Below are 12,381 nucleotides of genomic sequence, written 5' to 3'. Positions count from 1 at the left end.
ATATACCACAAAAATATAAACACAATTATATATATAATATATTTTATATATTTTTAAATTATAAAATCTATTGTGAAATATAAATATAATTATGAATAAATTATATTTAATTTATTTTTAAAATTATAAAATATAAATAATATTCTAAATACTCTAATTTTCTATTTTAATTGACGTTGAAAGTCAGGTATACCGAACTTCGGTACGGTATACTGAAAATGAGGTACGGTATCGGTTGAAAATTCGTCATACCGAAAACTTTGGTAAGGTAATGGTATGACTTTTTCGCATACCATATTTACGGTAAGATATACGGTATGGTGGTTTCGGTAAGGTATACCTTACCTACCCACCCCTAGACTTGATCGGGAGGACGAGCTCGAGAGTGGGCCCGGAAGCGACAACTTTGAAGGCGCATCGGGTGACAATGGCAATGCTAATCATAATAAAGCATCCAACATGTAAAAATGGAATTGGCACACTGCATTCCAAATTCAAGAACTTGAAGCTTAGATTAGCCGCTTTTTTACCTATATTTTAGTTGTATTAATTGTTTGTTTGAATTATATTGCAAGTAGATGATACAAAGTTTTAGAAATTTCCATATGTTTTAGCACTATAACTGGGATTAATGATCTGCTAAAGTTAGCCCTTTTTGGTTCCGAAGCTTGGAAGGAAATGGAGAATCTTTTAATCTTGATAAGATGTCTTGCATTGGTGTAAAGCAAGAGCTACTTGTTACTATCACTACAATTTGAATGTGAGATCAATATTAATTTGGATAGTAACACCTAACAATTTCTTTGAACATATGTGAAATTGAAACTTGATTTAATCAATAATTAGCATAGCCTGCATAAGGATGACACGCATCAATCGAGAAAAGCTGAGAAAAGCTTAATGATAAGCATAAGCTTTTGTAATCTCTCGAAATGAGATTGTGCATAATTAATCAAGAGGTCAAAGTGCACGGTGTCGGTGGGCGTAATGCCCTATTACATTAATTAAGTAATTTGTTATGGTACGTCGGTCCGTTTGCATATGCCTACTTTCTTCACATTAATCCAATTTCCCAGTGTAGCAATGAATAAATCGCAAATTGCCATTTTTGTTGCTCTATTTTTCAGAATTTGTGTCATGACTGTTATATGTCTCTTTCTGAAAAAACTTACAAACCTTTAGTAATATCTTTAAATACGATTAGTGAAAAATTTAATATTAGTATAAAGGATTGCGCTAGTGCGCTAACTAATTTACAGTAATAACTAATAACTTTCAATTCTGTGTATTAAAAATATCACCACAAAGACATAATTATATCAATACAACATGTAAAATTTAAATATCAACACAAAGACATAAGTTTATCAGCACAAAAAGATTGATAAATTTATGTCTCTATGTTGATATTTTTAACATATAATATTGATATTAGTTATTAGTTATTACTGTAAATTAGTTAGTATTTGATCACACACATTAGTATAAATGTATAAATCATTTTAACTTAATATAAATGTATATTTAAATTATTTAAAAATCAAATTGAATTTTAATTTTATAAATGTTAGTACCACCTAATAAGCTCATCAATGTACTTGGACTTTAAAAGTGACAAATTGGATGCCATGTATGATGTATCTTGATATCGGTCTCAACCTAAAGTGGACATGAAATAAAATTCAATTAAACCGTAAAAAATAAGATCAATATTAATATATCATTAATCAACGTAAATTAAAATTTAATCAAACCATGAAAAAAATAAGATATTTACATTCATACCCTTATAGGATGATTGTTTCACCTAGACCATTTAAATGATAATCAACGTCTAATGTAAATCTCAATATTAAAAATTATGGATTATCTAGTGTTGAGTGTGTTTGTCAAAATAGGATATTTTCACGCAAAAAGGAGAACTTATTATAAACAGATTGATTGGTATGTCATTTTCGCATAACACAATTTGCATTACGGTAGTGTGATATAGCACCGGTCCACCTCTAAGAAAGAAACATCTTATCAATTGAATTGCACTTCAATGCTCTAAGTAGTTCGAACAATGGTTCTCCATTTATCTCGTAATGACTCAAACCTATTAATCGGCATTAAACATCTTACCAATTGAGTTGCGCTTCGGTCGAATGGTCTTAGGCATCTTTAACTATTCATGCTATGGATATGGTTGGATCTGGGAAAAAGTTGGGGTCGGATCCCGCACACGTTGGAGGTGGTGGAGGCGCATCCTGGACCGTTCTCGGGAGCGGCGCGCGCAGCTGCGGCCCCCGTCCGGTGTTGTTGGCACTGGGGACGTGCCCGGTTGCGGCCCGTCCAGCGTTGCGAGCGCACAGGTCGGAACCCAACACAATTTTATTAATAAAAAATTGATATTTTTTTGTTTTATTTTCATATTTATGCTCCACCACGTTTTCATTCTTTCTATTTGAAAAATAATTGTTCAACTTTTTCAATTTTTAGTGATTGCGGTTTTTGAATTTTTAGGACTTGTAGTCATTAGGGTTTGTAATTTTTAAAATTTCTAAGGTTTGTAAGTATTAATTTCCGAATGAACATTTAATTGTTTTCGAAATATAGGTGTTTAACGTTTTCAACTTGAAGAGTAAAATAGTTTGAAGTTGTAAATAGTGCAATTGAATGTTTGCATCCCGAATGAGGCATCAAAGTTATAGGAGTTGTGGCCTGCTGTAAAAAAAAAAAAGGAAAAGAATGATGATGTAGAGGGTAACTTAAGACCTAGCATTGAAACGGGATTGAGGATGCCCTTGAATATATAATCCCACATGTGAGCCCAAAAATATTGCTACAAAACCTTTCTTATCTCGTGGTGGGCCTAATACATTGAATTCCATCGCAATAGAGTTTCAATTCTCCATTACAGTAATTCGCAAGCCTAAATCCACTACTAGTAGGAGTATTTTGTTTCTTCTCAAAATTACCCTCCCAATTCTCATTTTAACGAAAAGTTCTTCATTCATTCTCCATTATCAACCTTCATTTTAAATGCCTTCTTCGTTTTTCTCTTTTACCGCTATCAAACTAAGAAATTTACCGCCCCATCGACTCGTATATCATAATTAAGTGCTTTTGGAAAATTGAGCCAGCTCCAGATCGCATGCGCTTTTTGATCGAAGCCGCAGAGATCTCTCTGTAATCCTATCCATCGGAGTCCCCGCGGCTCTGATTGTTGCGGAATTTTCTTCAAGGATTCGATCTTTCTCCCGTGGAAAATTCGGAAATTGGACGAGTTGGAAAGCGAGGATTAAACAATCCGTTTTAATTTCGCCTTTTTTTTTATGTGAGTATACTGTGTTTTTTCTGCGTTGTGGTGTTGATTTGTAGATTATAGGTTTAATTTGTCTATATTTTGACTTTCTTTGCTGTTTAGGGTTCGGTAGTGAATGCTCACTTTGAATTGGCTTCTTGTAACCCTTCAATTTTCAAATTGGTTTCAATTTCCTACTTTATTTCAAGTATACTTTAAATTTCAATTCGAAAAATGTTTTCTTTTTTTGCTTTCGGCCTTTGAAGTTATTGGTCAAGATTTTAATGTTTGAATTAAGGCTTTCTTTTGGGGTGGTTATGTAAACGTTTAGTTTCGTAGGTATTTTACAGTTTCTGCGGTGGTTGGAGATTGTTCATGCAATCTAATTATATTACTGAGTTACTTTGCTTGTAGTTACCTGGTAACTGAAGTTGGATAAATGTCATATCAAGTGGAAGAAATGGATTATGCGCCTGCTGACTATGAGATGGGAGAAGTAGAAGAAGATATGTATTTTGCTGGTCGAATAATGGGAGGGGACACAGAATCTGAGGATGAGGATGAACATGATAATTTGGTTAGTTCAACAGCACCTTCAAATTTTATGATTGTTGATATCACTATAATCTTTTCAATTGTTATTGCCTGTCGGTTTTATTATTGGCGATATGAACTTGAATGGTGGATTAGGACAATAAGATCACTGATACATCGGCTGCTGAGGCACGGAGAGGGAAGGATATCCAAGGAATTCCGTGGGAGAGGCTAAGCATAACTAGGGAGAAGTATAGACAGACTAGACTAGAACAGTACAAGAATTATGAGAATGTACTCCACTCCGGTGAGGAATCAGAAAAGGTAATAATTAGTCTTATTTGCTATATGGTAGCTGAACAGAGTTAGATTGCTTTTGTGCTTCTGGAAAATGTATAAACTATTGTTTTATTGATTGTAAAAGTGGTACTAACTTTTGTGGGTTTGTTAGGAATGCAAAGTAACTAGGAAAGGTGGAGCATATTATGAATTCTGGCAGAACACGAGATCAGTAAAATCAACCATTCTTCATTTTCAGGTAATTGGTTGTGTTCCTGTTTGCTGTTTGCTGTTATTTCTAATGACCATAAGTGCTTGGTACCAGCTAAATAATTGGATTGAACATTATGTCTTTGATCTTCTTTTCTTTTGCTTACTCCATTTTTTATGTTTGCTCTCTGTTCGGGATGAGAGTAAAATTGAAGGATTACAATGTACTTATCGGCTAAACGGAGGAAGTATATTTTTAAGTGTACAAATACTCCATGGCGAGTTTTCTCATGTTAGATGTGTTTGGATGTTCGTCCTGATTTGTTACAGAACATTGACAAAGTTAAAATGTTAAAGTGTAATGCTAAATAGATGGCCACTGTCACTGGCACAATACTATGATTCTCCACTTTTCTTGTAAATCCAGTGTCACAATGAAATTCAACTAGATGCATAAGAACATGCCATGCATAATCATGAATATTTTAAAAATGTCTGGTGAGCTTCGTTGCTTTTCTTTTTGCAGATACCATATATTGAGCATCATTATTGCTTATATTTATGTTGAATACATGTTTTCTGAGTTTCTGCATGTAACTGTTATTGCAGTTGAGGAACCTTGTTTGGTCAACATCAAAGCATGATGTTTACCTCATGTCGCATTACTCAATTATTCATTGGTCTTCATTAAGTTCCAAAAAGACTGAAGTTCTTAATGTCTCTGGGCATGTGGCTCCGTCAGAGGTACACCTCTTCCTAAATGATCATTTGTTTAGTAATTAAAATTTTGGGCTTCACGCTTCCTTTGTATATACTCCATAATTTTGCTAACTTGTGTATCTCTTTTTATAGAAACACCCTGGAAGCCTACTAGAAGGATTTACTCAAACTCAAGTAAGTACTCTGGCTGTCCGTGACAATTTGTTGATTGCTGGGGGATTCCAGGGTGAGCTCATTTGCAAGGTAATTCTCTCCCATGAAAGCTTTATTATTTTGCGGCTTTGCCTTCTGCTCGGATTGAATGTTCATATTATGCAATTTACTACTAATAGTTGAGGTATTGGCTTTTATAATATAATCTTAATTGTTGTTTTTTTCTCAAAACCTTAATTCCTGTGGATATATTTTGAGGCGCTGCTCAATCTGTGCTTATTAAGTACTCCTCTTCCACTGGTTTACAGATCATATGCATGCTGAGATGCTATTATACTGACGATGCATACTATGTTTATGTTTTGAATCTTTCTTTTGTCTCTTTATTGTTGAACGGATGTTCCTTTGTGATGCAGTATCTGGATAGACCTGGTGTTAGCTTTTGCACAAGGACAACTTATGATGATAATGCTATCACAAATGCAATCGAGATCTATGATGGTCCAAGGTTAGCTTTATTCTCAACTTATATTATGCCCTTGATAGCCTCTGGACCAGGAATTTATATATTCTATGATGTTTTACATTCACCAATCATATTTTGCAACTAATTCGTTTGAAATGCTTTCAGTGGTGCTGTTCATTTCACAGCATCAAATAATGATTGTGGAGTGCGGGATTTCGATTTGGAAAAATTTCAGCTTGTTAGACATTTCTCTTACCCGTTTCCTGTAAATGTAAGTTCAGTTTGTTATAGCTTATAAATGTGCTGTAATAGGATAAAAGTTCCACACATTGACATTTTATTTTCAAATTGTTAGAACTTGTGATATCTTTTGTGGACAATATGAAAAAAATTGACTAGCTACTTCACAAAAACTTGCCAAAGTTAGAAAAATACATTTATATCGTCTAGGGAATCTGTTTGCTTATATTGCTAAAATATATTGTATTTTGTCTGCTCTCACATTAAATAAATCAAACTCCTGAAAGTTTGAATCATTAACTTTTGAAGACTGGTTAACGTACCGTAAAGTTACTTCTCCACAGTTAACTTCTGTGATATATTGTTCTTGTGTTGAGTTCACATTAGCTGTGGTGTGTTAGATGTATGGCAATAGTTTCATAGGCTGTAGAAGATTATTCCTCTTATGAAGTTGCTATCTTGGACATATGTTCAAGAGGTTTTAGCATGTAGAAGATTGTGGAAGAAGTACTTTGATTAACAAAATGTTATAATTATGAGATTTATGTGTTAAACATTGTATTGTATGTGTGCGTGTACTTGCTCTTTTATTTAGTCTGCCTCCCATGTGTTTGTTCATGTGAGATGTTGCTGTGGTGTATATATGCATAAGGATGACCCGATGTTTTTCTTTACAGCACACTTCTCTAAGTCCGGATAACAAGATTATTGCTATTGTTGGCGACAATCCTGTTGGGATGCTCGTTGATTCGCAAACTGGGAAGGTAGCATATTTTAGTTCTTGTATCAATTGCTTTTAGCCACTAAGAACATAGGCAATCACAATGCAGAATGTCTTGGTTGTTTTTTTGCTGTGGATGAGGTCGTGCTTTGATTTAATGATATTATATTTTGGTGCTATACCTTTTTTTTTGTAGACCATCGGGTCTCTTCATGGGCATTTGGACTTCTCCTTTGCCTCTGCTTGGCATCCAAATGGCTACATGTTTGCTACTGGGAACCAGGACAAAACATGCCGAGTCTGGGATGCTCGAAACCTATCAAAGTCAGTCGCTGTACTGAAAGGAAATCTGGGGGCCATTCGATCCATCCGCTTCACATCAGATGGCCAGTTCATGGCCATGGCCGAACCAGCTGACTTTGTTCACGTGTATGATGTGCAAAATGGTTTTGAGAAAGAGCAAGAGATAGACTTTTTTGGTGAGATATCTGGAGTTTCTTTCAGCCCGGATACTGAATCCCTATTCATTGGGGTATGGGATCGCACCTACGGTAGCCTTCTTCAATACAACCGGTGTAGAAACCATTCATATCTCGACTCCTTAATGTGAAAATCTTGAATTCCTTCGTCGATTGTTGAGGAGAAACAATGTAGCATCTCTCTGGCCACCTGGAAGAGGTCTGGTCTGAAGATGGTTCAGTGTGTGCTGTATCCTGGACCAACTGTTGTGTCATCAAATAACACCAACCGGTGACGGAGCAGTATATATAAGGTGCCTTGAATGCTTTATGATGCTGCCTCAAGTTGAATCAAGGCTAGTCCTGTCGGGAAATGTCATTTGGTGATGTGTATATGAAAAATTCAATTTGTACCATTTAACTTTTTTTTGGAGTAAAGAATGCTGACTGTCTGCGAGTAGTGTTCATTTTTTTTTTATCTGTTACCTTACACATGAATGTGAAGCCTCAATATACGGCCATTCCTTCGGAAAAAGCTTCAGTCGTTGGCCTTTGTTGGCCGGATGGTTGGTGCATCTGCCCTAATTGAATTCATTATCACACATGTTCATCTCATTTAAGGTATGTTAATCACAATTATGATGTGATTAGGGTGGATGCATCGAGATCCTGATACATTTCTTGTATTGGTTGGAGTATGGGACCAGAACAACGCAAAGTTGGAATATAATAAGTGTGAATGTGAAATTCTGATAATTTGAATTGGTTCAAATCTCAAGTGTCAAAATTTGAATCTAAGACTCTGCAAGTTGATTGTGCTGTACATGTTTGATTTCATTATCAAATGAATGATCAACCAATATTTGTTTGAGAATTGTGTCTTCTTCCACCTGCAGCTGCTGCATACAATCTTCGAAAGCAGCAAGCAGCTCGGGACTGAACACCGCCACGTCTTGTTTTGCGTCATCTTGTGGCATGGCAATGGTAGGACTAGGAGCATTGTAGCTCCCAAATTTAGGTGTAACATAACTCCCAGGAGAGTAAATCTGGCTTGCTTGACCTCTCCGGGACTTCTCCCGATGACACATCCAGCGATTTAAGCCCTCTTGCGACCATTCCGTTTCCACCCGGTTTCTGCCTCAGCAAAATCCACATCACACCTCTCATCCTGCAACTCAACATCATCCCACGGAGAGCCATCTTCAGCTTGAATTCTCTCGAGCAACGCATTGTACTCCTCCACCGTGTGGAAGGTCAGGCTCCTCTTCCCGTCTTTGAAATCCGGCATGTCCTCTCGCAGCGTATGGCAGCTTTTGGAGTGTGTGAATAGGCAGGGCTCTGTATTCATGCCACCTAATGGACCTGCCTTGAATATGTCAACTTTAACACTCCTTTTGATAAATCGTTATTTCTAGAGCTCGCATTGGCTGGGATCTGTGAGCTGATAAAGTTAGCCTAGCTTGAATAAGGTCTGAGTACACTCTATATTAGTTGTCTTTTTACAGTTTTCAAATGAAATAAATGTAGATGAAGGATAGAAATATCGGTTTTATGGAACTATAGGTGAATACATTGATATTAATATGGATATATATTGATAAAACTTTTGAGTGTTTTTTTAACTAATGTTTTTGGTTCTTGATTTTATGTTTTGTTTAAAAGCTACTACTATCTTCCTGATTTTTCTGAATATATATATCTCATTTTCGACTACAAGCCAATTGATATGCACATCAAATTGATAATCATGAAAAAGGCTTAATTTGAGGTTGATATGTAAATGACGGAGTTATTTTAGTGTACAGTCTACAATTTGACTGCGAGGTCAATATTAACTTTATAGTAATAAAAGTTAATGGAGTATTTGCTTGAGCAAATGTGGAATTGAAACTCAATTTAATCAATAATTAGCGTGATGATAAGCTCAAGCTCCTTCCTTTTGTCCTTAACTTAGCTCGATTATATATATATTTTATAGTAATTTATAGTAGGACCTGCCCGGTCCGGTTGGACCGTGCACAAGGGCTACCCAGTGCGGGTGGACCTGTTGTCTTCAAGTCACTCCCCTGTTCCCACCCGTCAGGTGGATTTGGCTTATGAGCCACCCGGTCCAGGTGACCCTTCTGTCTCCCATCCAGCCGCAACATCACCATTACCCAGGCCCGGGTGAGCATCCCGGAGTCCCGCCACACCTCGTTCGCGCCCCTTCCTCATCCATTAGATTATGCACTAGCATGGTCAACCCGCCGAGCTCCTTCGCGGTTATTGAGCGCGTCGTCGGCTTTCCAAGTGCCTTCAACGGGTTTGGGTTTGCTTGTGACGTCACGGTTTCGGCTCCTATGATCGTATCATATATCCATATATTTTAGATTCTTGTTATCATGTGTATTTTCAATTTCATACATTTTATTTCTTTTCCAATATTTTGTATGAATGGAAATTGTGTGCATGCCTATTCTCGAAATGAATGAAACTTTTTTCTTAGTTTGAAAATTAGATCATTTCAATTGACCATGTTTGATAAAGTACGAGTCTTTATAGAGTCGACCTAATAAGAATTCGATGATTTTGACTATTTTTTCTTAGTTTGAAAATTAGATCATTTCGATTGACTGTGTTAGATATAGTATGAGTCTTTATAGAGTCCACCTAATAAGAATTCGATGATTTTGAGTTGAGTTAGGATTCCGTTAAGAAAAAATAATTATTAAGTTATTTTTATTAATAAAAAAATATTTAGAAAAAATATTACTATATTTTAATTTTAATATTTTGATTTAAATCATGATAAAATTTTAATCATATTATAATCGATTTTAATTATATAATATCATATTTTATCATGTAATATTATGTTTATATCCTGTGATATTATGTCCTGGTCTTTGTCGTGTCATGTTAAGCTAAATCACGATAGCACGAACACCCACAAAAATATTAGGTTGAGACTTGATAAGAATCCGATGATTTCAAATTGGGTTAGAGTTTAACTTTATTGGATTAGATCTATTAGAGTTTGTATACTAGAAATCACGTTTCGAGTGATTGAATACTGTAAAACTCTTATTTTATTTTCCAATAAATAAAACAGATTATTTTTTTGTCATAATGTTGTTATGTTTTATATTTAATGGATGTTAATGCATGTTTAAATGTATAAGTTAACTTAACAAAGTCTAAGTCTTTGCTTTAGTAGACCGGTTGTGGGCGTCGTCCACTTTAAGGTAATACGGTCAATTCTAAACAAAGAAAAAGATGAATTTCACAACCTAGTTGGAATTTGACTATCCAACGAGAAAGGTTGCAATGTCAGTCCGCATATTTCTAAGCCTTACTGAAATAAGATGACATTGGTGTGGTATAACACTGAACGGATCTAACAGCAAGACTTGCCTTATGCTATCTACTAAAAGGCGAGGTCTTGATAAATATTTATTTCTTAATCAATGTAGGTTAGCATTGAGCATACGGTATTGATTATGCACTACTTTGACTTATCAAATGGTGCGGGTTTTTCGTAACCCAATTATCCCGATATATTGGGTAGTGGTGATCAATATCTAGCGGTGCTAGGATTGCTATTATATTGAATCGTGCGCGAGCTGAGTCTCGTTTGATAATGTCCTCAAGAGGAGCGCGAAACAAGGTTTTATTATTCGAAACCTAGCTAGTTGGAGTGTGATTACTCTATGAATAATAAATAAGTGTTTCATGCTAAGTCCACTCTTGGAATTAATAAGAAGTTAATTAATTAAGTCAATAGCAGGAGACATTAATTAATTAATGGACATTTTAATCTTAAGCGCAGGAAATGAAAGTTAAACGGAAACCCGGATTACTTGTAATTTCGGATTTGGATGAGGAGAGTTCAATATTACTTACTGTAGTGGCTGCTCGTAATATTCCAATTATAACTTATATTAAATTGTGGGTTCAATTTAATTAGTAAAAAGTAAATTGGATGAGCTCATATCCAAAACCTTCCATAGATCCCTGTCTGGGCCCAAAAGGAACTTAATATAAATAGGAGAATAAAGGAGACATAAACAACACAATTTTAATTATTGTATTTTTCGAAAATTTTCGGCCCTCTAGCTGAAGGAATTTTCGAATTCCTCTCCTATTCCAAAAAGGATTTCTTCTGTCTTCTTTATTTAAGTCCTAGTATTCTAGTAAGATCAGCCCACACTGATATTGGATACAATTCGGGAACCAGAGAGAAGATTTGTGGTCTAGTACTCAAAGCATCACGTGGAGAAGAAACTAGCCATCTTCAATTCTTTGGAAAATTAATTAGGTATTTTTTTGCTCCGTAGAAAAGCATGTTTTAGGTTTCATTATTCTTAAAGCATGATTAATTCAAGTTATGAGCATGATACATGTGATAATTACGCGAATAGGTTTTGTCTAAATAATCTGCTAAATAGATCTGATTATTATGTGATTGTTATTTATGCGCCTGCTTCCGCTGCCAGTTCCAACAAGATCGATATCATGTTGATCAGATAACCACTCAATCCACGCAATTTGGCAACCCTAGTTAATTGAGTTTTGTAAGTTATCTATCAATCAAAAATTGTGAAATAGGAGTGGTGCACCGTGCACGGTGTCTGGTGAGCGTAACGCCTAATCCATTAATTTGTTATGGTATGTTGGTTCGTTTGCATGTGCCTAGTTTCTTCACATTAATCCAATTTCCCAGAATAGCCAAAGCAATAAATCGCAAAAATAACAATATTTGTTGGTCTTTTTCATAATTTGTGACATGACTTATATAGTTATATGTCTGTTTCCAAAAAAAAATAAAAATATACTCAACCTATATTAATATTTTTTACGATTAATGTATTTTTATTCTGGAAATGTCATACTTTTTAAAAAAGAAAATGATTACATCGGTTTACTTTAATACAAATGTATATTTTAAATTATTAGAAATCAAATTGATATTCTATAAAATATTAGTAGTACTAGCTCCTCTATGAGCTTCTACCTTCGAAGTGACAAATTAGATGGATGTATTTTGATATCTATCTTTATTTAACTATCCAGAATCCACCATTAGTCTAATTAGGAATTGGATCCCTAATGTGTATAGTAGATGTTGTGCTTCAAAATACAAGCAATTAAATAAATGAAATGGAAAAATAAATGAAATAAAAGAAGAATATATCTGTGTTTGATTCTCTAACTACTGCGTTTTGAAGCACAACATGTTGTATACAACAGGAATCCTAATACGTCTAATTATCTATTGGTTCGAGAACCACAGGGCTTCTTATCACATTCTTAGAGTTCAAACAATGACTTTATA

The 12,381-nt window shown here is 35.0% G+C and overlaps 1 protein-coding gene across 1 annotated transcript; it reads left to right on the top strand.

Moving 5' to 3' along the window:
* Window positions 1-2,970: 2,970 nt before the first annotated feature.
* LOC125200883 (uncharacterized WD repeat-containing protein C2A9.03-like) lies at window positions 2,971-7,527 on the top strand. Its single transcript, XM_048098697.1, has 10 exons — window positions 2,971-3,319; window positions 3,701-3,863; window positions 3,977-4,144; window positions 4,272-4,358; window positions 4,919-5,053; window positions 5,162-5,272; window positions 5,599-5,690; window positions 5,814-5,919; window positions 6,566-6,652; window positions 6,806-7,527. The coding sequence occupies exons 2-10, from the start codon at window positions 3,726-3,728 to the stop codon at window positions 7,217-7,219; spliced, it is 1,338 nt and encodes a 445-aa protein (XP_047954654.1). The 5' UTR covers window positions 2,971-3,319; window positions 3,701-3,725; the 3' UTR covers window positions 7,220-7,527.
* Window positions 7,528-12,381: the final 4,854 nt, after the last annotated feature.

This window comes from Salvia hispanica, chromosome 1 (genome assembly GCF_023119035.1).
Source record: "Salvia hispanica cultivar TCC Black 2014 chromosome 1, UniMelb_Shisp_WGS_1.0, whole genome shotgun sequence".
NCBI classification, from domain to species: Eukaryota; Viridiplantae; Streptophyta; class Magnoliopsida; order Lamiales; family Lamiaceae; genus Salvia; species Salvia hispanica.
Note: the sequence above shows the minus strand (reverse complement) of the source record. Positions and strands in the feature narration are given on the sequence as shown.

What these genes read in the sequence shown, in the direction of transcription:
- LOC125200883 (XM_048098697.1), top strand. Translation starts at nt 3,726, where the DNA reads ATGTCATATCAAGTGGAAGAAATGGATTATGCGCCTGCTGACTATGAG. An exon ending in CCGGTGAGGAATCAGAAAAG is followed by an intron (nt 4,145 to 4,271) that starts GTAATAATTAGT and finishes TGGGTTTGTTAG; the next exon opens with GAATGCAAAGTAACTAGGAA. An exon ending in CAACCATTCTTCATTTTCAG is followed by an intron (nt 4,359 to 4,918) that starts GTAATTGGTTGT and finishes CTGTTATTGCAG; the next exon opens with TTGAGGAACCTTGTTTGGTC.